Here is a 26,087-nt window from a genome sequence, read left to right as displayed (position 1 = left end):
TTTAAATATGTTTTGACACTATACAGTGTTTGTTTACATTTACTTTGTTTACAAATTTAACACGCTTATATTTTGGGTTCTGAAGGGGTATGACAGCTGAACTAAGCTCATGAGACATTTATAAGTTAAATTCTTCAATAATCTATGGGTGTATACAGTATGATTAATTTATGAGTTCTGTTCTTCTATAATCTATGGGTATATACAATATCATTCATTTCTAAGTACAAAAATGGATGTAGCAATTAAGAATTTTAGCTTGGACACATTCTAAAAATGTCAAAAACTAACATTATTTGGATATTTTCTCCAAAAGCTATTATAACCATTATGACCCAGGGCATGTCCTTTATACTAATGTAGGCTACAGTCAGTGGCCGTTAGTGTCTTATTCACACATTAGCCAGAGGATTTAGGAGGTCCAGCAGTTCACTGAGCTAAGCTAGGGTCCCATCCTGCTTCCCTTACAGCTGTTCCGAGCCTGTTGTATTTAACACAGCGCTCCAACAGCTGCAGAGAGAGGTGGATTGTATTACTCGATAATTGGGAAGCTACAAGTCCCAGATCCACAGTAATCCTGTTTCACTGTGTTAGGGCCTTGTTTGACGAGGGGAAACAACATTTCTGCTAGCTGCTTCAACATGGTCTCATTAGAATATGTAAAAAATAGTGACATTTAACCATTGTAGTTCTATGTCAACCAAATAAATGTTTATTTATTTTACATCATTTTAACTCATTCTCATTTACAGCAAAGACCTGGGGAATAGTTACAAGGGAGAGGCGGGAGGATGAATGAGCCAGTTGGAAGCTGTGGATGATTTGGTGGCCAGATTGGGAATTTAGCCAGGACACAGGGGTTAACACCCCTAGTTTTATGATAAGCGCCATGGGATCTTTAGTGACCACAGAGAGTCAGGACACCTGTTTAACATTCCATCAGGAGGACAGAAACACCTACACAGGGCAATGTCTGCCCTGGGACATTTCTTTTATTTTTTAGACCAGTATGTCTCCTACTGGCCCTCCAACATAACATCCAGCAGCATCTGGTCTCCCATCCAGGGACCAACACTGTTTAGCTTCAGAGGCAAGCAGCAGTGGGATGCAGGGCGGTATACTGTATCAATATGACAATAATTAGTCCAATTAAGGAACTATTGCTACGAACTAAGCTTAATCAAGGCCTATTCATGTTGCCCCAATCATACCACCATTCCTTGGCTGCAACATTCAGGAAAATATTATAGCCATGTCTGCGACGTGTTCAGGGAACTTTTAGAAAAAGTGCAGTTTTAACCATACTTACTTGCCATAGACGTGGGAGAGACAAGCTGCTACTAAAAGAATAGCCACTGACTGTACAGCCAATTAGAGGCCAGCCACTGACTGTACAGCCAATTATAGACCAGCCACTGACTGTACAGCCAATTATAGACCAGCCACTGACTGTACAGCCAATAAGACAAGCAGTCACTAACTAAATGACTAATAAGGGAGCAGCAGCTACTGACTGTATCATGTCTTCCTTTGCAGGGAGAGACCGGGAAAGACGGGTTCCCTGGAAACTCTAGCCAGAAGGTACAGTATGTTACCATGGAAATATTTTATATTTATACAATATACTGTATATGAGATATTTCACAACTTACATATCTGTTTGAACATGATAAACTCAGAGAGTGCCCTGTCAGCTGGGTCTGAACATGGTCTAGCACCTTCAGTTCACCAGGACCACTCTAAAGCATCCTCACCCTCTATACCATCCTCTAGGGCCCTTAGACGTTGAAGTTGAAGAATACACACACACACACACACACACACACACACACACACACACACACACACACACACACACACACACACACACACACACACACACACACACACACACACACACACACACACACACACACACACCACATACAAGGACATATTTGCCTATGAAACTCGATCCAATCTAATGACATAACACTTAAAGGCGCGGCCCACCCAAACATTTTCCTATACTTGATAAGGTTGAGAATTGGCTAAAGCTGGTCTGCGTTACTCAACACTGCACATGACATGCAAAGTCTATGTCAAGTGTCATAACATTCATATTGAGATTGATGGTGGTGTGACTTGGCCTACTCTGCCTGTGTGGTTCGTGGGATTTCCATCCAAACTGTATTAGCTACCGCAGAGTACTGTTTTGCTGTTTTGGAGATGTCTTAAGGCCAACCCTTTTACTGTGTGTGTGTGCGCGCTTTCGTGTGTGTGCGTGTGCATGCCTAATCCTAATTGTGCGTGTGTGTTCTATTTCTCCCTCAGGGTGACCAGGGTGTTTCTGGCTCACCAGGTCTGGATGGTATTGCTGGACAGAAGGTGAGTCAGACTGTTGGCTTGTTTGGACTGTCCATGATATGTAAGATATAAGGTTACTGTTTTAAACCACTAAGCTGTTATTCTCCCACTACATATAATCTGTGTGAGGGTTTTCTATGTCCTGGAGTGCTGGACTAAGGTTCAACTAAAGTAGCATAATTCATCAGCTATCATGATAATACTATCACCTTCATCAGCTATTATTATAATAACAATATCCCCTTCATCAGCTATCATGATAATACTATCTCCTTCATCAGCTATTATGATAATAACAATATCCCCTTCATCAGCTATCATGATAATACTATCTCCTTCATCAGCTATTATTATAATAACAATATCCCCTTCATCAGCTATCATGATAATACTATCTCCTTCATCAGCTATTATTATAATAACAATATCCCCTTCATCAGCTATCATGATAATACTATCTCCTTCATCAGCTATTATTATAATAACAATATCCCCTTCATCAGCTATCATGATAATACTATCTCCTTCATCAGCTATTATTATAATAACAATATCCCCTTCATCAGCTATCATGATAATACTATCTCCTTCATCAGCTATTATTATAATAACAATATCCCCTTCATCAGCTATCATGATAATACTATCTCCTTCATCAGCTATTATTATAATAACAATATCCCCTTCATCAGCTATCATGATAATACTATCTCCTTCATCAGCTATTATTATAATAACAATATCCCCTTCATCAGCTATCATGATAATACTATCTCCTTCATCAGCTATTATTATAATAACAATAGCCCCTTCATCAGCTATCATGATAATACTATCTCCTTCATCAGCTATTATTATAATAACAATATCCCCTTCATCAGCTATCATGATAATACTATCTCCTTCATCAGCTATTATGATAATAACAATATCCCCTTCATCAGCTATCGTGATAATACTATCTCCTTCATCAGCTATTATTATAATAACAATAGCCCCTTCATCAGCTATCATGATAATACTATCTCCTTCATCAGCTATTATTATAATAACAATAGCCCCTTCATCAGCTATCATGATAATACTATCTCCTTCATCAGCTATTATTATAATAACAATATCCCCTTCATCAGCTATCATGATAATACTATCTCCTTCATCAGCTATTATGATAATAACAATATCCCCTTCATCAGCTATCATGATAATACTATCTCCTTCATCAGCTATTATTATAATAACAATATCCCCTTCATCAGATAGTATTATTATGATATCTCCTTCATCAGCTATTATGATAATAACAATATCCCCTTCATCACCTATTATGAGTTGGTGGTGGTTATGGTGGTGGTGGTGGTGGTTATGGTGGGGGTGGTGGTGGTTATGGTGGGGGTGGTGGTGGTGTTAGTGGTGTTAGTGGTGTTAGTGGTTATGGTGGGGGTGATGGTGGTGGTGTTAGTGGTGTTAGTGGTTATGGTGGGGGTGATGGTGTTAGTGGTGATGGTGGTGGTTATGTTGGGGGTGGTGGTGGTGATGGTGGTGGTGTTAGTGGTGTTAGTGGGGGTGATGGTGGTGGTGGTGATGGTGGGGGTGATGGTGGTGGTGTTAGTTGTGCTAGTGGTGATGGTGGTGGTGTTAGTGGTGATGGTGGTGGTGTTGGTGGTGGTGATGGTGGTGGTGTAGTGGTGTTAGTGGTGATGGTGGGGGTGATGGTGGTGGTGTTGTGGTGGTGGTGGGGGTGGTGATGGTGGTGGTGTTAGTGGTGTATGATGGTGGTGGTGTTAGTGGTGATGGTGGTGTTGTGTTAGTGGTGTTGTGATGGTGGTGGTGTCAGTGGTGATTAGTGGTGATGGTGGGGGTGATGGTGGTGGTGTTAGTGGTGGTGGTGGTGGTGGTGATGGTGGTGGTTTTAGTGGTGATGATGGTGGTGTTAGTGGTGGTGGTGGTGTTAGCAGTGATTAGTGGTGATGGTGGGGGTGATGGTGGTGGTGTTAGTGGTGATGGTGGTGGTTTTAGTGGTAATGATGATGGTGGTGTTAGTGGTGATTAGTGGTTATGGTGGGGGTGTTAGTGGTGGTGATGGTGGTGGTGATGGTGGTGGTGTTAGTGGTGATTAGTAGTGGGGGTGATGGTTATGGTGGTGGTGGTGATTACAGTGGTGAGTGGTGGTTATGGTGATGGTTATGGTGGTGGTTATGGTGATGGTGATGGTGGTGGTGTTAGTGGTGGGGGTGATGGTGGTGGTGTTAGTGGTGGGGGTGAGGTGATGGTGGTGGTGGTGATTACAGTGGTGGTTATGGTGATGGTGATGGTAGTGGTGGTGACTCGCTCCTTCTCTCCCCAGTGTGTTTTTGTAGTGCAGCGCTCTCCAACCCTCTTCTGTAGGTTTTCTCTCCAACCCCAGTTATAACCAACTGGATTCAGCATATCAACCAGCTAATTATTAGAATCTGGTCCACTAGATAAGGGTTGGAGCAAAAACCTCAAGGAGGGTAGCTCTCCAGGAACAGGGTTGGAGTGAAAACCTACAGGATGGTAGCTCTCCAGGAACAGGGTTGGAGTGAAAACCTACAGGACGGTAGCTCTCCAGGAACAGGGTTGGAGTGAAAACCTACAGGACGGTAGCTCTCCAGGAACAGGGTTGGAGTGAAAACCTACAGGATGGTAGCTCTCCAGGAACAGGGTTTGTTGTGAAAACCTACAGGATGGTAGCTCTCCAGGAACAGGGTTTGTTGTGAAAACCTACAGGATGGTAGCTCTCCAGGAACAGGGTTTGTTGTGAAAACCTACAGGATGGTAGCTCTCCAGGAACAGGGTTTGTTGTGAAAACCTACAGGATGGTAGCTCTCCAGAAACAGGGTTTGTTGTGAAAACCTACAGGATGGTAGCTCTCCAGGAACAAGGTTGGAGTGACAACCTACAGGATGGTAGCTCTCCAGGAACAGGGTTTGTTGTGAAAACCTACAGGATGGTAGCTCTCCAGGAACAGGGTTGGAGTGACAACCTACAGGACGGTAGCTCTCCAGGAATAGGATTTGCACCCAGGACACAAAGGGATTTACACACAGAGCCATAGTCCCTTAGGAGGGAGATAGGACTTCTTCTATATCCTCTCCTCATGTATTTACAGTATTGTATACCCTCTGATGCAATGCTGCTTCTATACAGGGTCAGAGGAGATTAACAAATAATTAGCTTTTTTATCTTGTAAACACAAGTGAATATCATACACCCACCAGAGAAATATTTCTGTGTATGTAAATATACATTAGTCATAGAGTTGTGGCTATTCCTTATGCATTAGATATTGGACAGTATGGAATATGTACTGTACATGTATATACAGTAAGGTGTATGGGAAATAGTCCTGTTCTTATTCTTTATAACCTGAAGTGATGTGTAAATCTGTTTTGAGAGTTTTGAAGTTGCCTCAAGGTGCTAAACATTGCTGATGTGTGAACGAAGGCCCATTCAGAGCTGCACTGAACCCTACGGCACAGACCTCAGTGAAACTAGGAAGATATTTCTCCTCATGAACGAGTAGACCTTCAATGTTTGTTATTTAGCATTTCAAGTTTCAACCTTGTAATTTCAGGGGGAGGCAGGATCAAACGGGTCTAAGGGGATCGATGGAGCAATGGTAAGTACACACACACACATGGAAACGTACACACACACACACATATTACATAATGGTAAATGTATCTGGTTTCACTCTCTGTCATGTATAAACACCAGTTCATCCAAACGTGCGAAGTTCCACTGTAGTGGATATATAGTAATTCATATTCCAAGCATGCGAAGTCCCACTGCAGTGGATACATGGTTATTAATATGTAGCATATGTCTTCTGTTGTTATATATATTTTATTTTAAAGGATTTTCTAGCACAGGTTTTCTAATACATCTCTGAAGAATCTCCTTTTTACATTTACATTTTAGTCATTTAGCAGACGCTCTTATCCAGAGCGACTTACAGTAGTGAATGCATACATTTCATATATTTCATAATTTTTTTTTCTCCGTACTGGTCCCCCGTGGGAATCGATAATTTCATAACCCAAGGCCTTTTCCCCTGTAATCTCAAGACTAACACAATAGCTATTCATATTTTACATGCAACCATGAAGGTACATGCATAGTGTATTCTATGATTATCTGGAGATAATGTCCAATGTGGATTGATCTGAACTCTAATAACTTGGTGTCATGTGAAGGACGTGTCTGGAATGTATATATCACAGCTCTGACCTAGTCTCTGCACCTACAGTAAAACACCATGCATTCATGCAAGGTTTCAGGGAAATTAAACGATAGGCTGCAGGCAGCATGAGTATCACATGGGGGTGTGGGAAACTTCCTCCTCAGCCTGAACTGTCCCCACTTGCGTCAGCAAATAACTAGCTTTTTCGTTTGGCACCGACTGGTAAGTTGGATCAGGAGGGCGGTCACATGTGCTAGCAGGGCAGAGGTTCTGCGTTCGAGCGTCGGTGTGAGCCGAATCAGGAGGAAGTGGTACTCTCTAAGCAAGCAGCGTGACGTCCTTTCGACATGCATTCATGCAAGGGTTCAGGGAAATACTCAGGAATGCTGCATGATGTTGGGCTGGTCTCAGAGGAGTGAGCTACAGCACAAACAGATCTGGGACCAGAATAGAATTGTGTAGCATTTACATAATTTGTTCTTTCATAATGGTGGTGTGGCTTTATGGGCCAAAGGCTGGATGTGTTTAGAATAAATATCGTAAAAGGACTTCAGTAGACTATGAAATTACAGGAAAACAAAGCTATGCTTTCAGGAAAATGGTCTGTATTTTGTGGCTTTTGCATAATTAGTTCCTTCGTAATGGCGGTGTGGCTCCACTAAGTATTGGGCTGAGCAGATGGACAGTTTAAAATGGCATAATGAAAGAGACTCTTTTCATCACCATATCCTCTCTGATTAGGCCAATGGACGGAGGGAGAAATCTGTCCCTCTGGCACAGTGTACAATACACTGACTGGCCTGCTCAGTACAACATACAGGGACTGGGCTGCCTGCTCAGTACAACATACAGGGACTGGGCTGCCTGCTCAGTACAACATACAGGGACTGTGCTGCCTGCTCAGTACAACATACAGGGACTGGGCTGCCTGCTCAGTACAACATACAGGGACTGGGCTGCCTGCTCAGTACAACATACAGGGACTGGGCTGCCTGCTCAGTACAACATACAGGGACTGGGCTGCCTGCTCAGTTCAACATACAGGGACTGGGCTGCCTGCTCAGTTCAACATACAGGGACTGGGCTGCCTGCTCAGTTCAACATACATGGACTGGGCTGCCTGCTCAGTTCATCATACAGGGACTGGGCTGCCTGCTCAGTACAACATACAGGGACTGGGCTGCCTGCTCAGTACAACATACAGGGACTGGGCTGCCTGCTCAGTATGACATACAGGGACTGGGCTGCCTGCTCAGTTCAATATACAGGGACTGGGCTGCCTGCTCAGTTCAACATACATGGACTGGGCTGCCTGCTCAGTTCAACATACAGGGACTGGGCTGCCTGCTCAGTACAACATACAGGGACTGGGCTGCCTGCTCAGTACAACATACAGGGACTGGGCTGCCTGCTCAGTATGACATACAGGGACTGGGCTGCCTGCTCAGTTCAATATACAGGGACTGGGCTGCCTGCTCAGTACGACATACATGGACTGGGCTGCCTGCTCAGTATGACATACAGCGACTGGGCTGCCTGCTCAGTACAACATACAGGGACTGGGCTGCCTGCTCAGTACGACATACATGGACTGGGCTGCCTGCTCAGTATGACATACAGCGACTGGGCTGCCTGCTTAGTACAACATACAGGGACTGGGCAGCCTGCTCAGTACAACATACAGGGACTGGGCTGCCTGTTCAGTACGACATACAGGGACTGGGCTGCCTGCTCAGTATGACATACAGGGACTGGGCTGCCTGTTCAGTTCAACATACAGGGACTGGGCTGCCTGCTCAGTATGACATACAGGGACTGGGCTGCCTGTTCAGTATGACATACAGGGACTGGGCTGCCTGTTCAGTATGACATACAGGGGCTGCTACTGAATAGCAATTCAGAGGGAAACAGAGCAGACACTAAACTAAACAGTCACTGTTAAGGCTGTTGAGATTACACTGACATAAACAGTTCTATGAATGATATCCAATGGGGCGAATGAACAAGTTGTTGAATAAACAACTTTAAAAGGCTTTATAGAGCACTCATAGGGTCTTCATAAGCTCTACATACTGAGCTAGTTTGTACACATCTGGATGTATACAGAGTGCCTCACTGTGTAGCAGAGCTGGCACAGGATACTAGGTGACGTTCTGTAGAGGAGAATGTCACAGCTTATATAGCCTTCTTAGTGCATTGATAATGGCTTCATAAGCCCTCCATAGCCATTTGTAAACAGAGTTTTGCTGTGTAGCAAAGCTGGCAATGCATAGGATACCAGGTGTAGTGGTGAAGCATGACATACTGTAGAGGGGATACCTTGGGGGAACTTAGTTCCTGACCTTCAGGACATCTATTTGGTCACACAGACTGGGTTGGTTCCTCTGTGGGATGACCTCATCACAACAGCTCATTGGTCACAGACTGGGTTGGTTCCTCTGTGGGATGACCTCAACACAACAGCTCATTGGTCACAGACTGGGTTGGTTCCTCTGTGGGATGACCTCAACACAACAGCTCATTGGTCACAGACTGGGTTGGTTCCTCTGTGGGATGACCTCAACACAACAGCTCATTGGTCACAGACTGGGTTGGTTCCTCTGTGGGATGACCTCAACACAACAGCTCATTGGTCACAGACTGGGTTGGTTCCTCTGTGGGATGACCTCAACACAACAGCTCATTGGTCACAGACTGGGTTGGTTCCTCTGTGGGATGACCTCAACACAACAGCTCATTGGTCACAGACTGGGTTGGTTCTTCTGTGGGATGACATCAACACAACAGCTCATTGGTCACACAGACTGGGTTGGTTCCTCTGTGGGATGACCTCAACACAACAGCTCATTGGTCACAGACTGGGTTGGTTCCTCTGTGGGATGACCTCATCACAACAGCTCATTGGTCACAGACTGGGTTGGTTCCTATGTGGGATGACCTCAACACAACAGCTCACACAGACTGGGTTGGTTCCGCTGTTAAAACTGAGCAGGGTGTGACAGTGTAGGATTACTGAGCTCTATACTCATAGGGTTGGTTTCCCAGACACAGACACAGCCTAGTCCTCGTAGGGTTGGTTTCCCAGACACAGACTAGTCCTCATAGGGTTGGTTTCCCAGACACAGACACAGCCTAGTCCTCATAGGGTTGGTTTCCCAGACACAGACACAGCCTAGTCCTCGTAGGGTTGGTTTCCCAGACACAGACTAGTCCTCATAGGGTTGGTTTCCCAGACACAGACACAGCCTAGTCCTCGTAGGGTTGGTTTCCCAGATACAGACACAGCCTAGTCCTCATAGGGTTGGTTTCCCAGACACAGACACAGACTAGTCCTCATAGGGTTGGTTTCCCAGATACAGACACAGCCTAGTCCTCGTAGGGTTGGTTTCCCAGATACAGACACAGCCTAGTCCTCGTAGGGTTGGTTTCCCAGACACAGACTAGTCCTCATAGGGTTGGTTTCCCAGACACAGACACAGCCTAGTCCTCGTAGGGTTGGTTTCCCAGACGCAGCCTAGTCCTCGTAGGGTTTGTTTCCCAGATACAGACACAGCCTAGTCCTCGTAGGGTTGGTTTCCCAGACGCAGCCTAGTCCTCGTAGGGTTGGTTTCCCAGACACAGCCTAGTCCTCGTAGGGTTGGTTTCCCAGATACAGACACAGACTAGTCCTCATAGGGTTGGTTTCCCAGATACAGACACAGCCTAGTCCTCATAGGGTTGGTTTCCCAGATACAGACACAGACTAGTCCTCATAGGGTTGGTTTCCCAGATACAGACTAGTCCTCATAGGGTTGGTTTCCCAGACACAGACTAGTCCTCATAGGGTTGGTTTCCCAGATACAGACACAGCCTAGTCCTCGTAGGGTTGGTTTCCCAGATACAGACACAGACTAGTCCTCATAGGGTTGGTTTCCCAGATACAGACACAGCCTAGTCCTCGTAGGGTTGGTTTCCCAGATACAGACGCAGCCTAGTCCTCGTAGGGTTGGTTTCCCAGACGCAGCCTAGTCCTCATAGGGTTGGTTTCCCAGACGCAGCCTAGTCCTCGTAGGGTTGGTTTCCCAGATACAGACACAGCCTAGTCCTCATAGGGTTGGTTTCCCAGACACAGACACAGACTAGTCCTCATAGGGTTGGTTTCCCAGACACAGACTAGTCCTCGTAGGGTTGGTTTCCCAGATACAGACACAGCCTAGTCCTCATAGGGTTGGTTTCCCAGACGCAGCCTAGTCCTCGTAGGGTTGGTTTCCCAGACGCAGCCTAGTCCTCATAGGGTTGGTTTCCCAGACGCAGCCTAGTCCTCATAGGGTTGGTTTCCCAGACGCAGCCTAGTTCTATTAGGGTTGGTTTCCCAGACGCAGCCTAGTCCTCATAGGGTTGGTTTCCCAGACACAGCCTAGTCCTCGTGAAGATTCTCCATTGAGCATGTTCTTTAGTCCAGGAGTAGGCTTAATCTGTGTCCAGGAAACCTGCCTTTTAAACTGATCAGTCTGACATTACTGGACTATACTGGAATTACTGGACTGTCTCAAAGACGGAATAGATTCAGTGTTTATCATGCAGAGTGGAAAACTAACGGTAACATCTTACTTAAAGCCCTCAGCTATAATGCTTTATGTCTTATAATGTCTCTTACAGTAGTAGGCTTACAGTACGCTATTTCTCTGTAGGACATTTTTAACATTGTAATACATCATACCTGCATGCATTGGCAAGTGTTACCCTGTTTATTGAACAGATTGATTATTGTTGTTGATTGAATAGGCATATTATCAACATGTTTGTTTCAAGTAATAACGTTTATTGTCCATATAAAGTTGTTGAGATTTTTATGAAACAGGTGGAAATGGAGCATTATTACGATGCCTGTTTATTCAGCAACATTTGGATGTCACTTCCTATACTGAATGTATTTCAAACAATGGTGACTGCCAAGAGAGAGGTTTATCATAACACTGCTGCGTGCTTCTTCCTGGTTAATGACATGATTTGGTTATGCAGCTGTGCGATAGTGCCTTCTCTATCAACCTGGACGATGAACACACACACACACACACACATCAACGATGAACACATAAATCAATTACAATCACGATGTGAAACAAGGGTGTGCACTGTCAGATAATTAGGTCCATCAGAAACACTTCATTATCACACACTCACACACACACACACACCCCTGGCCCCATCATTTATTTATAATGTCAACATAGTCCTAATTTGTTTACAACCAGGACTCCACATTCAGACAGATATTTCACGGAAACAAATAAACAGGATCATTTATGAATTTGTTTTAGCCTGTTGCCTTAGAGTGGGTTATTTAATATACTTGGGAGTGGAACAGAGAGCAGAGGACTAGAAGATGCCAATGACTTCTTGTCTGTTCTGTGACCTTTATCACTGATTAGTTGAATGTCCCTGTTACGTATCACTTGGATAAATAAACCGCTGAAGATGAAGACAGACCGGTCATATCAGGTCTTATCTTTCAGGATAGGGGTTAGGATTTCCATTTAGCTTTGGGTTTGGAGACATAAATTGTGTTTATAGATGAAGTTGACATTTTGTCATGATGCTTGTGACCAGTATCCCTTGTGAGAGGCCCTGGCAGTAAGAGCATCAGTGATTGGATAAACCACCTTGGAACAGCCTCCTGAGGAGATTTCAGACCTTTCAAAACAACATGTTGTTACTGCACATCTCTACTTATAATACATTGAAATGATGGAGTGCTTTTGTAGGACCTGAGTTTGAACTTGCTCTTATAACTTTCTCTTTCCTCTGCAGGGTGAAAAGGGATCAGCTGGGGAGCCTGGTGCGGAAGGGAAACCTGGAATAAATGTAAGATACTGTTTTTAATCCCATTCTGTTTATTCATATGCATCATTAATTATTAACATAGTCAGTTGCCCTAAATAAATGTAAGGTGCTACCTTTGCTATTTTACTATCGTACGCTGTTTATTCATTTGCATCGTTAATAATAAAAACAGTGGCCTAAATAAATGTGCATGTTAATTTAGTTTGGAAGGGTGTTGGAAGGCGCTCAGCCAGGTTAATTTAGTTTGGAAGGGTGTTGGAAGGCGCTCAGCCAGGTTAATTTAGTTTGGAAGGGTGTTGGAAGGCGCTCAGCCAGGTTAATTTAGTTTGGAAGGGTGTTGGAAGGCGCTCAGCCAGGTTAATTTAGTTTGGAAGGGTGTTGGAAGGCGCTCAGCCAGGTTAATTTAGTTTGGAAGGGTGTTGGAAGGCGCTCAGCCATGTTAATTTAGTTTGGAAGGGTGTTGGAAGGCGCTCAGCCATGTTAATTTAGTTTGGAAGGGTGTTGGAAGGCGCTCAGCCAGGTTAATTTAGTTTGGAAGGGTGTTGGAAGGCGCTCAGCCAGGTTAATTTAGTTTGGAAGGGTGTTGGAAGGCGCTCAGCCAGGTTAATTTAGTTTGGAAGGGTGTTGGAAGGCGCTCAGCCAGGTTAATTTAGTTTGGAAGGGTGTTGGAAGGCGCTCAGCCAGGTTAATTTAGTTTGGAAGGGTGTTGGAAGGCGCTCAGCCAGGTTAATTTAGTTTGGAAGGGTGTTGGAAGGCGCTCAGCCAGGTTAATTTAGTTTGGAAGGGTGTTGGAAGGCGCTCAGCCATGTTAATTTAGTTTGGAAGGGTGTTGGAAGGCGCTCAGCCAGGTTAATTTAGCTTGGAAGGGTGTTGGAAGGCGCTCAGCCAGGTTAATTTAGTTTGGCCTATTTACTTGTTTTTAGACATTCTCTTGCCTGCCCCCTCTGTCCCCTCCACATCCGTGCTAATATTAGGTTGTAGTTGTTATTTAAAGCTAGCATGTGATATTTAAGGGTAAAGGGGACACCTGAGAAGACAGAATGTCTTGTATGCATGACTGCCATGTGAGCGAGTATCGTTTTCCTGATAGGAGAACTAACTACGGGGTCTGGCTCAGTGGAAGACTACAGCCATATAACCGTGCCCAAAGCAATCCACGTTCCACATGTATATGTCCTCCGCTTGTACAGTCATAGACGTATAAGGTGACAGAGAAAAAGCACGTCTGGTGGTTATGTAAGGAATATGACTGCAGCTTTATATCATCGGATCTGTTGTTTTTATGTGTTGAAGTTGTAAATATAGCCTTTGCAGTAAGGTACGCTTCCTCTGAGTGTTGCTCTACTGTAAAATCTGATATTTACACTTACAGTCAGTGATCAAGTGTCAATTGGGACATTTCCCTCTAGACTTTCTCACTGTGGTCAGCCTTTCGGTGTGGCTTCTGGAACTCAGTGGGTAGAGCATGGTGATTACAACGTCAGGATGGTGGGTTTGATTCCCGGGGCCACCCCATACAAAAAAATGTATTCAGGTAATGACTGTACATCTCTTTGGATTAAAGCTTCTGCTAAATGTGAACTCTACATCTGAGTACTAATGAGCAGGTTGTTTTCCTATAGACGGTCTCACCAGGATCAGCCTCTCAACCTAAAGCTAGGGGTGATGTTCAGCTATGGCGGTGAATCGCTGAGCCAATGGAAACTTTGCAAAAAGCATTTTCTGCAGTAACCTCTGTGGTATTCGTTGGGCCTGGCCACTCTAGATATCTCTGTTACCCTTACGGGATCTGGTTCCAACACAGCTTTGAAGGCAGTTCCCACTCACATGACACAAATCGCATACCAAACGGCAACCTATTCCCTATGTAGTGCACTACTTTTGACCAGGGCCAGTAGGGTTGACCAGGGCCCATAGGGCTCTAGTCACAGTAGGGTACTATGTGGGGAACAGGGTGCCATTAGGGACGCAGTCACAACAGACAAGACAAACCCCTTACTGTAACACTAAAGGTGTATCTCTTAGTCTCTCCACACATGACAAAACTTCACCTCTCTTGTCTAAAGTAAAGTGCCATTACCACCAGCCAGGCAGCCACTCTGGTTAGAAAGAGGCAGAGGGTGCGCCATAAATGGAACCCTATTCCCTATGTAATGCACTACTTTAGACCAAAGCACAATAAAGCAAATAGGGTGCCATATGGGACTCAGACAGCAAGTAAGTGTAAACATAATTAGTCTGCTGTCTTGAGAAATTCCCCTGCTACTCTCTCTCTCTCTCTCTCTCTCTCTCTCCCCTCTGCTCTCTCTCTCTCCCCTCTGCTCTCTCTCTCTCTCTCTCTCCCCCCCTCTGCTCTCTCTCTCTCTCCCCTCTGCTCTCTCTCTCTCTTTCCTCCCTCTCTCTCTCACACTTCTGCTCTCTCTCCCCGCTGCTCTCTCTCTATCCCCACTTCTCCCTCCCCACCATCTCCCTCGCTATCCCCTCCCTTCTTCCCTCCCATTTGTCTCTCTCTCCCCCTCCCCCTCCCCCTCTGTTTATTTGCTAGCTGAAGCGGTAGATGCAGAGTGTGTACTGGGGAGCTGCCAGATTGTGTTGTTGTGGCCTGGGCGCTGTCAGAGTGAGAGAGCTGCCAGATTGTGTTGTTGTGGCCTGGGCGCTGTCAGAGCGAGAGAGCTGCCAGATGTGTTGTTGTGGCCTGGGCGCTGTCAGAGCGAGAGAGCTGCCAGATTGTGTTGTTGTGGCCTGGGAGCTGTCAGAGCGAGAGAGCTGCCAGATTGTGTTGTTGTGGCCTGGGCGCTGTCAGAGCGAGAGAGCTGCCAGATTGTGTTGTTGTGGCCTGGGCGCTGTCAGAGTGAGAGAGCTGCCAGATTGTGTTGTTGTGGCCTGGGAGCTGTCAGAGCGAGAGAGCTGCCAGATTGTGTTGTTGTGGCCTGGGCGCTGTCAGAGTGAGAGAGCTGCCAGATTGTGTTGTTGTGGCCTGGGAGCTGTCAGAGTGAGAGAGCTGCCAGATTGTGTTGTTGTGGCCTGGGAGCTGTCAGAGCGAGAGAGCTGCCAGATTGTGTTGTTGTGGCCTGGGCGCTGTCAGAGTGAGAGAGGCACAGTGCTGTGTGTGTGCTGTGGCCTGGGCGCTGTCGGAGCGAGAGAGGTGCAGTGCTGTGTGTGTGCTGTGGCCTGGGCGCTGTCAGAGCGAGGGAGGCGCAGTGCCACGTGTGTGGGTGTGTGTAGGTGTGTGCGTGCGTGTGTGTGTTGTAGCCCGGGCACTGTCGGAGCAAAGGAGGCACAGTGCCATGTGTGTAGGTGTGTGTGTGTAGGTATTGTGGCCTGGGCGCTGTCAGAGCGAGGGAGGCACAGCGCCGTGTGTAATTAGCAAGCCTAGCGTACACAGCTCCCTGTATCTTCTCACACCGTGCTGCTGCAGGAGAGACAGAGAGGACAGAGACTGAGCAGAGTAGACCTGTATCGTCTCACCCGTGCTGCTGCAGGAGAGAAAGAGAGGACATAGACTGAGCAGAGTAGACCTGGGTTCAAATACTACTTCAAATAATTTCAAATACTTGGTATTGAATTTGCCTGGTGATATGTAACCAATGTAGCCAACTGTAAACTCTAGAGTCAGCGCTAGAGTCAGCGCTAGAGTCAGCGCTAGAGTCAGCGCTAGAGTCAGAGCTAGAGTCAGTGCTAGAGTCAGTGCTAGAGTCAGCGCTAGAGTCAGCGCTAGAGTCAGCGCTAGATTCAGAGCTAGATTCAGAGCTAGAGTCAGAGCTAGATTCAGAGCTAGAGTCAGAGCTAGATTCAGAGCTAGAGTCAGCGCTAGAGTCAGCGCTAGAGTCAGAGCTAGATTCAGAGCTAGAGTCAGCGCTAGATTCAGCGCTAGATTCAGCGCTAGAGTCAGAGCTAGAGTCAGCGCTAGAGTCAGCGCTAGAGTCAGAGCTAGATTCAGAGCTAGAGTCAGCGCTAGAGTCAGAGCTAGAGTCAGAGCTAGAGTCAGAGCTAGATTCAGAGCTAGAGTCAGCGCTAGATTCAGCGCTAGATTCAGCGCTAGAGTCAGAGCTAGAGTCAGCGCTAGAGCAAAGACTCAAATCCTCCCATCCCTGCCTCCCATCCCTCCCTGCCTGCCTGTCACAAGGCCCAAGAGCACTGAGCAGAGGCTAACAAGAGTTGTCTCTCCCTCTCTCTCTCCCTCTCCCTGCCTAGATATGTGGTCTGAGCCCCAGCCTCTAAGCAAGGAGGCAGAGATATCATGGTCAGAGATATCATGGTCTTTACTGGTCTGATCTTAGGGAGACAGGACAGAGATATCATGGTCTATACTGGTCTGATCTTAGGGAGACAGGACAGAGATATCATGGTCTTTACTGGTCTGATCTTAGGGAGACAGGACAGAGATATCATGGTCTTTACTGGTCTGATCTTAGGAAGACAGGACAGAGATATCATGGTCTTTACTGGTCTGATCTTAGGGAGACAGGACAGAGATATCATGGTCTTTACTGGTCTGATCTTAGGAAGACAGGACAGAGATATCATGGTCTTTACTGGTCTGATCTTAGGGAGACAGGACAATGATATTGTGGTCTTTACTGGTCTGATCTTAGGGAGACAGGACAGAGATATCATGGTCTTTACTGGTCTGATCTTAGGGAGACAGGACAGAGATATCATGGTCTTTACTGGTCTGATCTTAGGGAGACAGGACAGAGATATCATGGTCTATACTGGTCTGATCTTAGGGAGACAGGACAGAGATATCATGGTCTTTACTGGTCTGATCTTAGGGAGACAGGACAGAGATATCACGGTCTTTACTGGTCTGATCTTAGGAAGACAGGACAGGGAAGGAAAAAGGTCCAGCCTCTGCCTCTCTCTTTTCCAATCCCTCTCTGTATCTCTTTCTAACTGGGTTACTCTGAGGGAGACGGGAACGGCGAGGAAAGAGAGGAAATCAGAGGAAAATGAAGGGAGAGGGTGAAAAGGGGGAGGAAGGGAGAGTAAAAGGGAGGAAAAGGTCCACTCTCTCCCTAAAGACATCATTATCTTCAGCAGACAGCAGAGAGGGAGAGAGGGAACCTTTCTCTAAAGATCAACAACATACATCATTTAGAAGTGGCCTCAGTGTCAGCCCACTACATTCTCTATGTTGTTCCTTCATACCACCACAGTGTTAAGCAGCAGACCTGGCTTCAAATACTATTTGAAATCTTTAAAACAATTTATAAGTTTGCTATAGCCTGTCTGGAGTGCCAGAGGGCGGTGTTTGCAGTTTTGAGACTATTCTACTGGTCCAGTAAGACAGGCAAGCTCAATCAAGCCCAGATAAAGTATGATTCAAATAGTATTTGAACCCAGGTCTTACAGGTTGTAAACTGGGCCAGGATGGATCTATAGAGTAGGTTGAATATAGAGCTAAAACATGTAGGAGGATATTTGGACAGTGGAATCAGAACAAATGTAAATACCTATTCAGTATGTTTTATTCTTATTCTGAACCCTTAACATTTGTGTAATAATTGAGTGAGTATTGTACTAGATCCAGATGTTTGCATTTGCTGAAGAGGTACCATTAGCTGATGCCATGACGACAGCTAGTCTTCCAGCGGTCCACTGCCTTTAGTGGGTGTATCAAACTTCTCTGTAGAAATAAACCATTTAAATGACCAGGGCTATCCCATCCAGTGGAAATGGGGCTTTTAAATCCAGGATGTATCACAACCAGCCGTGATTGGGAGTCCCATAGGACGGCGCACAACTGGCCCAGTGTCGTCCAGGTTTGGCCGATGTAGGCCGTAATTGTAAATAAGGATTTGTTTTTAACTGACTTGCCTAGATAAATAAAGGTTAAATAAAAACATATATACTTTTTTTGAAATGTCCCTCAAAGTGCAAGGTTCTAGTCTGTTACCGTGGAGTTTAATCCACTAAAAACTTAAGACATTCTATTCAATCCATGGTCAGCTCAGGTACTGTGATGGGTAAAATCCCTTGACACACTGTAAAGTGTTAATAACCTGGTTTATGGTCTGGGTTATTTGAATGTCTTATGAGATCAATACATGATCAAGTGTCCAAATGTTCTATAGCTTAACTATAAACCTATAGAATACCACCATCACTATAAACCTATAGAATAGCACTGTAACTGTAAACATATAGAATACCAATATAAACCTATAGATTACCACCATCACTATAAGCCTATAGAATATCACTATAAACCTATAGAATACCACCATCACTATAAACCTATAGAATACCACCATCACTATAAACCAATAGAATACCACTGTAACTATAAACCTATAGAATACCACTATAAACCTATAGAATATCACTATAAACCTATAGAATACCACCATCACTATAAACCTATAGAATACCACTATCACTATAAACCTATAGAATACCACTATAAACCTATAGATTACCACTATAAACCTATAGAATATCACTATAAACCTATAGAATACCACCATCACTATAAACCTATAGAATACCAATGTAACTATAAACCTATAGAATACCACCATCACTATAAACCTATAGAATACCACTATAAACCAATAGAATGCCATTATAAACCTATAGAATACCACCATCACTATAAACCTATAGAATATCACTATAACTATAAACCTATAGAATACCACTATAAACCTATAGAATACCACTATAAACCTATAGAATACCACCATCATTATAAACCTATAGAATACCACTATCACTATAAACCTATAGAATACCACTATAAACCTATAGAATATCACTATAACTATAAACCTATAGAATACCACTATAAACCTATAGAATACCATTATAAACCTATAGAATACCACTATCACTATAAACCTATAGAATACCACTATAAACCTATAGAATACCACCATCATTATAAACCTATAGAATACCACCATCACTATAAACTTATAGATTACCACTATAAACCTATAGAATACCACCATCACTATAAACCTATTGAATACCACTATAACTATAAACCTATAGAATATAACTATAAACCTATAGAATACCATTATAAACCTATAGAATACCACCATCACTATAAACCTATAGAATACCACCATCACTATAAACCTGTAGAATACCACTATAACTATAAACCTATAGAATACCACTATAAACCTATAGAATACCACCATCACTATAACCCTATAGAATACCACTGTAACTATAAACCTATGGAATACCACTATAAACCTATAGAATACCACTATAAACCTATAGAATACCACCATCACTATAAACCTATAGAATACCACCATCACTATAAACCTGTAAAATACCACTGTAACTATAAACTTATAGAATACCATTATAAACCTATAGAATACCACCATCACTATAAACCTATAGAATACCACTATAAACCTATAGAATACCCCTATAAACCTATAGAATACCACTATAACTATAAACCTATAGCATACCACCATCACTATAAATCTGTAGAATACCACTGTAACTATAAACCTATAGAATACCACTATAAACCTATAGAATACCACTATAACTATAAACCTATAGAATACCACCATCACTATAAACCTGTAGAATACCACTGTAACTATAAACCTATAGAATACCAATATAAACCTATAGAATACCACTATAAACCTATAGAATACCACCATCACTATAAACCTATAGAATACCACTATAAACCTATAGAATACCACTATAACCCTATAGAATACCATTTTAAACCTATAGAACACCAACATCACTATAAACCTATAGAATACCATATATCTAAGCCTATAGTTCAGATCAGTTTATCATGAATTTGTTCCTGCATCATAAATATCGATCCAGACCTGCAGATAGGGAAACTGACACTGACAGTGCTATACTAGTAGGGGATGTTGATCTAACATTAAAATGGCTCTGGGTGATTTATATTACTATTGGTAAAGTCAACACCGCTGAATGTTCACACATTAAAATGCAGCAGTTGAAGTTGAGAATCTGCAGTCAGTGCGTTTTTATGTATGGCGGCTAAACATGATGAAGCTGTCTGGTATGGTCTCAACAGTTTCTTATACTGTACAATCAATAGCTGTACTGTAGAGATTCATTTATGTGTGTATTTATGTGACTGGGACAAAGCACATCACTGAACATTTCTTTAAATGTGAGAGATTTAGCCAGCTGGCTAGTTTTCATGCAGTAATATTGATATAGTGTCCATTAGTTTATTATGTCTAGGGAACTATGCTTGGTTAAATGGGGTATTCTGACTTCTTACCAAGTGTATTTTACTGTAATGTGTTAAAGTCCAAATGAAATCAGATGATGAAATTGGGTTAAAATGTGTTATCTATTATAACATAACTGTACCGTTCGTCGTCGGGTGATGAGGAAGAGGACCAAAGCACAGCTGGGAGCGAACACATGTTTATTCTTAACACTGAAATAAACACGTACACAAAACCAAGAAACTGCCGATACGTTAACTGCTCAAAACAAAGAGACAACACCCCACAAACAGCGTGGGGGAAAGAGGAACTTAAATGTGATCCCAATCAGAGACAACTAGCAACAGCTGTCTCTGATTGGGAATCGACAGAACCCAACATAGAAATAACCCACATAGAGCTAACACAAGGCTATAACGCAAACATAGAAAACAAACCAAGGAAAAATACCCAACATGACACACCTTGACCAAAATACCCGAGTTCACCTGGTCAGGGCGTGACAATAACACATGTCTGGTGACAAAGCCATGTTTTAATATCAGTATCTATCTATCTATCTATCTATCTATCTATCTATCTATCTATCTATCTATCTATCTATCTATCTATCTATCTATCTATCTATATATCTATCGTACATGATGTGAAAAACAAGCCAGTTGGACAGACTGGGCATTATTACTGTATACTATGTTACTAACAGACAGTTCATCATGTAGGCCTGACCAAAGTTGGGACATTGAGTTTTCTGCATTATGAAGCATTTACATGACACTACAGAATCCTATGACAGCCGTGTTAGCTCCTGTTAACATTACATAACATGGGGAATATTGAAACAATCTAACTGAATGTCTAGGATTAGAACACTATTTTTTCAAGTGTTCCACTCCGCTAGCCAGCACCTCGCCTAAATAGGTGTGTGTTTCTTTCGCCTCTGGATTACAGGTTTACCATTGAACTTGAAGCCCAGAGATATATTGTAATGCCATGCTACTGGCGGCAGAGAAGTCAGGCGCAGGAGAGTGGAAACTGATTTACAACGGTTGTGTTTAATAACCGTAAACCACCGTCAACAGAATAATACAATAAATGGGTCAAACAAAACCCAGTAACTACCAGCATACCGTGCACAAGCACTACAACAAACAATTACGGACAAGGACATGGGGGGAACAGAGGGTTAAATACACAACATGTAATTGATGGAATTGAAACCAGGTGTGATGGAAGACAAGACAAAACCAATGGATAATGAAAAATGGATCGGCGATGGCTAGAAGGTCGGTGACGTCGACCGCCGAACGCGGAGAGGAACCAAACGCGGAGAGGAACCAACTTCGGCGGAAGTCGTGACAAATATATTTAGAGAGTTTGGCCATTTTCATATTTAGAGAATAAAGGAGAGCCGCACACTCTAGGAGCTCAGATGCAATAATATTTATGTCCAACGTTTCGACAGACAAGCTGTCTTCATCAGGGTATAATGACAAACACTGTGGGATGACTCGTTTATATAGTGTCAAAAGACACACACAGGGGTCTGTAATCATGGCCGGGTGTGGCCTGATGTCATTGGTTAATTCTCAGATATTAAAATAGCATACAAAAAACAAATGGATAGCGTACGATCATAGATACAATTTTGCTACATAAGCCTACAAACATTTACAATGGCACAATCACAATAATCACAAGAATGGCTTCAGATCAAAGTCTACGTTGAGACCGAAGGGAGCAAGGGTCTTTAAATTAAAGATCCAGGCAGCCTTTCGTTTTAACAATAAATTGTCGAGGTCATACCCTCTCCTAGGGAGGGTGACATGTTCGATACCAATATAACGTAGAGGCGAAATCGAGTGGTTTGCTTCAAAAAACCTGTATTCCAGACTAGCTGACGCGATGATATTCTCCTGATTTATGACCACTTTTCTTCTCTGGCCTCCGTTGATTTAGTCACCCTAATTTTGACCATGGTTTGACTCCTATCACTTTTTGATTGGATTATCATAGAGACATTGGTTTTCTTAAGGATGATCTACACTATAAGGACAAACAATGTGTTTTTCATTGGACCACCTACACAGAGTTATGTTGCTGTACTTCTCTGTTTAGTCCTGCAGGACCAGTAGTTGTCTATGATTCCGACTGACTCTAAGTACAAAGACATTTGACAAAGAGTTTCCTGGACTATTCAGAGACCCCGATACCTGCGGACACAGATATCAGCAGCACATGTCAAGCCAAAACACTAATCAATCAATCAGTAAAATCTATTTTGTAAAGGACTTTTTACAGCAGCAGTTGTCACAAAGTGCTTATACAGAAACACAGCCTAAAACCCCAAACAGCAAGCAATGCAGATGTAGAAGCACAGTGGCTAGGAAAAACTCCCTAGAAGGCAGGAACCTAGGAAGAAACCTAGAGAGGAACCAGGCTCTGAGGAGTGGCATGTCCTGGGTGCTGACTAACGGAGCATAAACTGAAGACTAGGTGCTGACTAACAGAGAGTAAACTGTAGGCTAGGTACTGACTAACAGAGAGTAAACTGTAGGCTAGGTGCTGACTAACAGAGAGTAAACTGTAGGCTAGGTGCTGACTAACAGAGAGTAAACTGTAGGCTAGGTATTGACTAACAGAGAGCAAACTGTAGGCTCGGTGCTGACTAACAGAGAGTAAACTGTAGGCTAGGTGCTGACCAACAGAGAGTAAACTGTAGGCTAGGTGCTGACTAACAGAGAGTCAACTGTAGGCTAGGTGCTGACTAACAGAGAGTGAACTGTAGGCTAGGTGCTGACTAACAGAGAGTCAACTGTAGGCTAGGTGCTGACTAACGTAGAGTAAACTGTAGGCTAGGTGCTGACTAACGGAGAGTAAACTGTAGGCTAGGTGCTGACTAACGGAGAGTAAACTGTAGGCTAGGTGCTGACTAACAGAGAGTCAACTGTAGGCTAGGTGCTGACTAACAGAGAGTCAACTGTAGGCTAGGTGCTGACTAACAGAGAGTAAACTGTAGGCTAGGTACTGACTAACAGAGAGCAAACTGTAGGCTCGGTGCTGACTAACAGAGAGTAAACTGTAGGCTAGTTGCTGACTAACAGAGAGTAAACTGTAGGCTAGGTACTGACTAACAGAGAGCAAACTGTAGGCTCGGTGCTGACTAACAGAGAGTAAACTGTAGGCTAGGTGCTGACTAACAGAGAGTGAACTGTAGGCTAGGTGCTGACTAACAGAGAGCAAACTGTAGGCTCGGTGCTGACTAACAGAGAGTAAACTGTAAGCTAGGTGCTGACTAACAGAGAGTGAACTGTAGGCTAGGTGCTGACTAACAGAGAGTAAACTGTAGGCTAGGTGCTGACTAACAGAGAGTAAACTGTAGGCTAGGTACTGACTGGAAAAATGTCTTTGTTCTTTTTTGACAACCTAAAGGTGTCTAATGTCTTTGTTCTTTATTGACAACATAAAGGTGTCTAATGTCTTTGTTCTTTATTGACAACATAAAGGTGTCTGTCTTTGTTCTTTATTGACAACCTAAAGGTGTCTAATGTCTTTGTTCTTTATTGACAACATAAAGGTGTCTAATGTCTTTGTTCTTTTTGACAACAGAAAGGTGTCTGATTTATGTGTTTGTTCCCAGGGCTTGAAAGGAGACTCAGGTCCTATTGGCCCCAAAGGTGATCAAGTAAGTCATAATCCCTCATCTATGGTTTGGCTTTAAATATTAGTAAATAGCATGAGCTGATGTACACCCCAAGATGTTTGTAGAGGTGATGACAAACAGACAGTCAACTGTAGGCTAGGTGCTGACTAACGGAGAGTCAACTGTAGGCTAGGTGCTGACTAACAGAGAGTCAACTGTAGACTAGGTGCTGACTAACAGAGAGTAAACTGTAGACTAGGTGCTGACTAACAGAGAGTAAACTGTAGGCTAGGTGCTGACTAACAGAGAGTCAACTGTAGACTAGGTGCTGACTAACGGAGAGTAAACTGTAGGCTAGGTGCTGATTAACGGAGAGTCAACTATAGGCTAGGTGCTGACTAACAGAGAGTCAACTGTAGGCTAGGTGCTGACTAACAGACAGTCAACTGTAGGCTAGGTGCTGACTAACGGAGAGTGAACTGTAGGCTAGGTGCTGACTAACAGACAGACAACTGTAGGCTAGGTGCTGACTAACAGACAGTCAATGTAGGCTAGGTGCTGACTAACGGAGAGTGAACTGTAGGCTAGGTGCTGACTAACAGAGAGTAAACTGTAGGCTAGGTGCTGACTAACAGAGAGTAAACTGTAGGCTAGGTGCTGACTAACAGAGAGTAAACTGTAGGCTAGGTGCTGACTAATGGAAAATAAACTGTAGACTAGGTGCTGACTAACGGAAAATATAATTTAGGCTAGGTGCTGACTAACGGATAGTCAGGTGTAGGCTAGGTGCTGACTAACAGTGTCAACTGTAGGCTAGGTGCTGATTAACGGACAGTAAACTGTTGGCTCGGTGCTGATTAACGGACAGTAAACTGTTGGCTAGGTGCTGACTAACGGAGAGTAAACTGTAGGCTATTGTAACAGTATAGATTCCGTCCCTCTCCTAGCTCCAACCTGGGCTCAAACCAGGGACCCTCTGCACACATCAACAACTGACACCCCACGAAGCATCGTTACCCATCGCGCCACAAAAGCCGCGGCCCTTGCAGCGCAAGGGGAACAACTACTTAAGGTCGCAGAGCGAGTGACGTCACTGATTGAAACGCAATTAGCGCGCACCACCGCTAACTAACTAGCCATTTCACATCGGTTCCACTCACCTCCCTTTTGACCTCCTCCTTTTTCTGCAGCAACCAGTGATCCGGGTCACAGCACCAATGTAACAGAATAGATTCCATCCCTCTCCTCGCCCCAACCTGGGCTTGAACCAGGGACCCTCTGTGCACATCAACAACTGACACCCCACGAAGCATCGTTACCCATCGCGCCACAAAAGCCACGGCCCTTGCAACGCAAGGGGAACAACCACTTCAGGTCTCAGAGCGAGTGACGTCAACGATTGAAACGCAATTAGCGTGCACCACCGCTAACTAACTAGCCATTTCACATCGGTTACACTAGGTGCCGACTAACGGACAGTAAACTGTAGGCTAGGTGCTGACAATCAGACAGTCAACTGTAGGCTAGGTGCTGACTGAGAGTAAACAGTAGGCTAGGTGCTGACTAACAGAGAGTGAACTGTAGGCTAGGTTCTGACTAACAGAGAGTAAACTGTAGGCTAGGTGCTGACTAACAGACAGTCAACTGTAGGCTAGGTTCTGACTAATGGAGAGTAAACTGTAGGCTAGGTGCTGACTAACAGAGTCAACTGTAGGCAAGGTTCTGACTAACAGAGAGTAAACTGTAGGCTAGGTGCTGACTAACAGAGTCAACTGTAGGCAAGGTTCTGACTAACAGAGAGTAAACTGTAGGCTAGGTGCTGACTAACAGAGAGTAAACTGTAGGCTCGGTGCTGACT

The 26,087-nt window shown here is 44.0% G+C and overlaps 1 protein-coding gene across 6 annotated transcripts in view; it reads left to right on the top strand.

The window, feature by feature from the left end:
- Positions 1-26,087, top strand: part of LOC106560244 (collagen alpha-1(XIX) chain) — a 242,966-nt gene that overhangs the window by 31,923 nt on the left and 184,956 nt on the right. For all 6 annotated transcript variants that reach the window (XR_006760420.1, XM_045701046.1, XM_045701045.1 and 3 more), the window contains exons 10-14: positions 1,537-1,581; positions 2,314-2,367; positions 5,945-5,989; positions 12,344-12,397; positions 24,227-24,271. Coding sequence is in view for 5 of the 6 variants with exons in the window: in XM_045701046.1 (XP_045557002.1) it covers positions 1,537-1,581; positions 2,314-2,367; positions 5,945-5,989; positions 12,344-12,397; positions 24,227-24,271 (243 nt within the window). In the remaining variant the exon portion in view is untranslated. The remainder of the gene's footprint in view (positions 1-1,536; positions 1,582-2,313; positions 2,368-5,944; positions 5,990-12,343; positions 12,398-24,226; positions 24,272-26,087) is intronic.

The sequence above is a fragment of the Salmo salar genome, chromosome ssa18 (genome assembly GCF_905237065.1).
Source record: "Salmo salar chromosome ssa18, Ssal_v3.1, whole genome shotgun sequence".
NCBI classification, from domain to species: domain Eukaryota; kingdom Metazoa; phylum Chordata; class Actinopteri; order Salmoniformes; family Salmonidae; genus Salmo; species Salmo salar.
The sequence above is the reverse complement of the archived record's forward strand: the minus strand, read 5'-3'. Positions and strand labels throughout refer to the sequence as shown.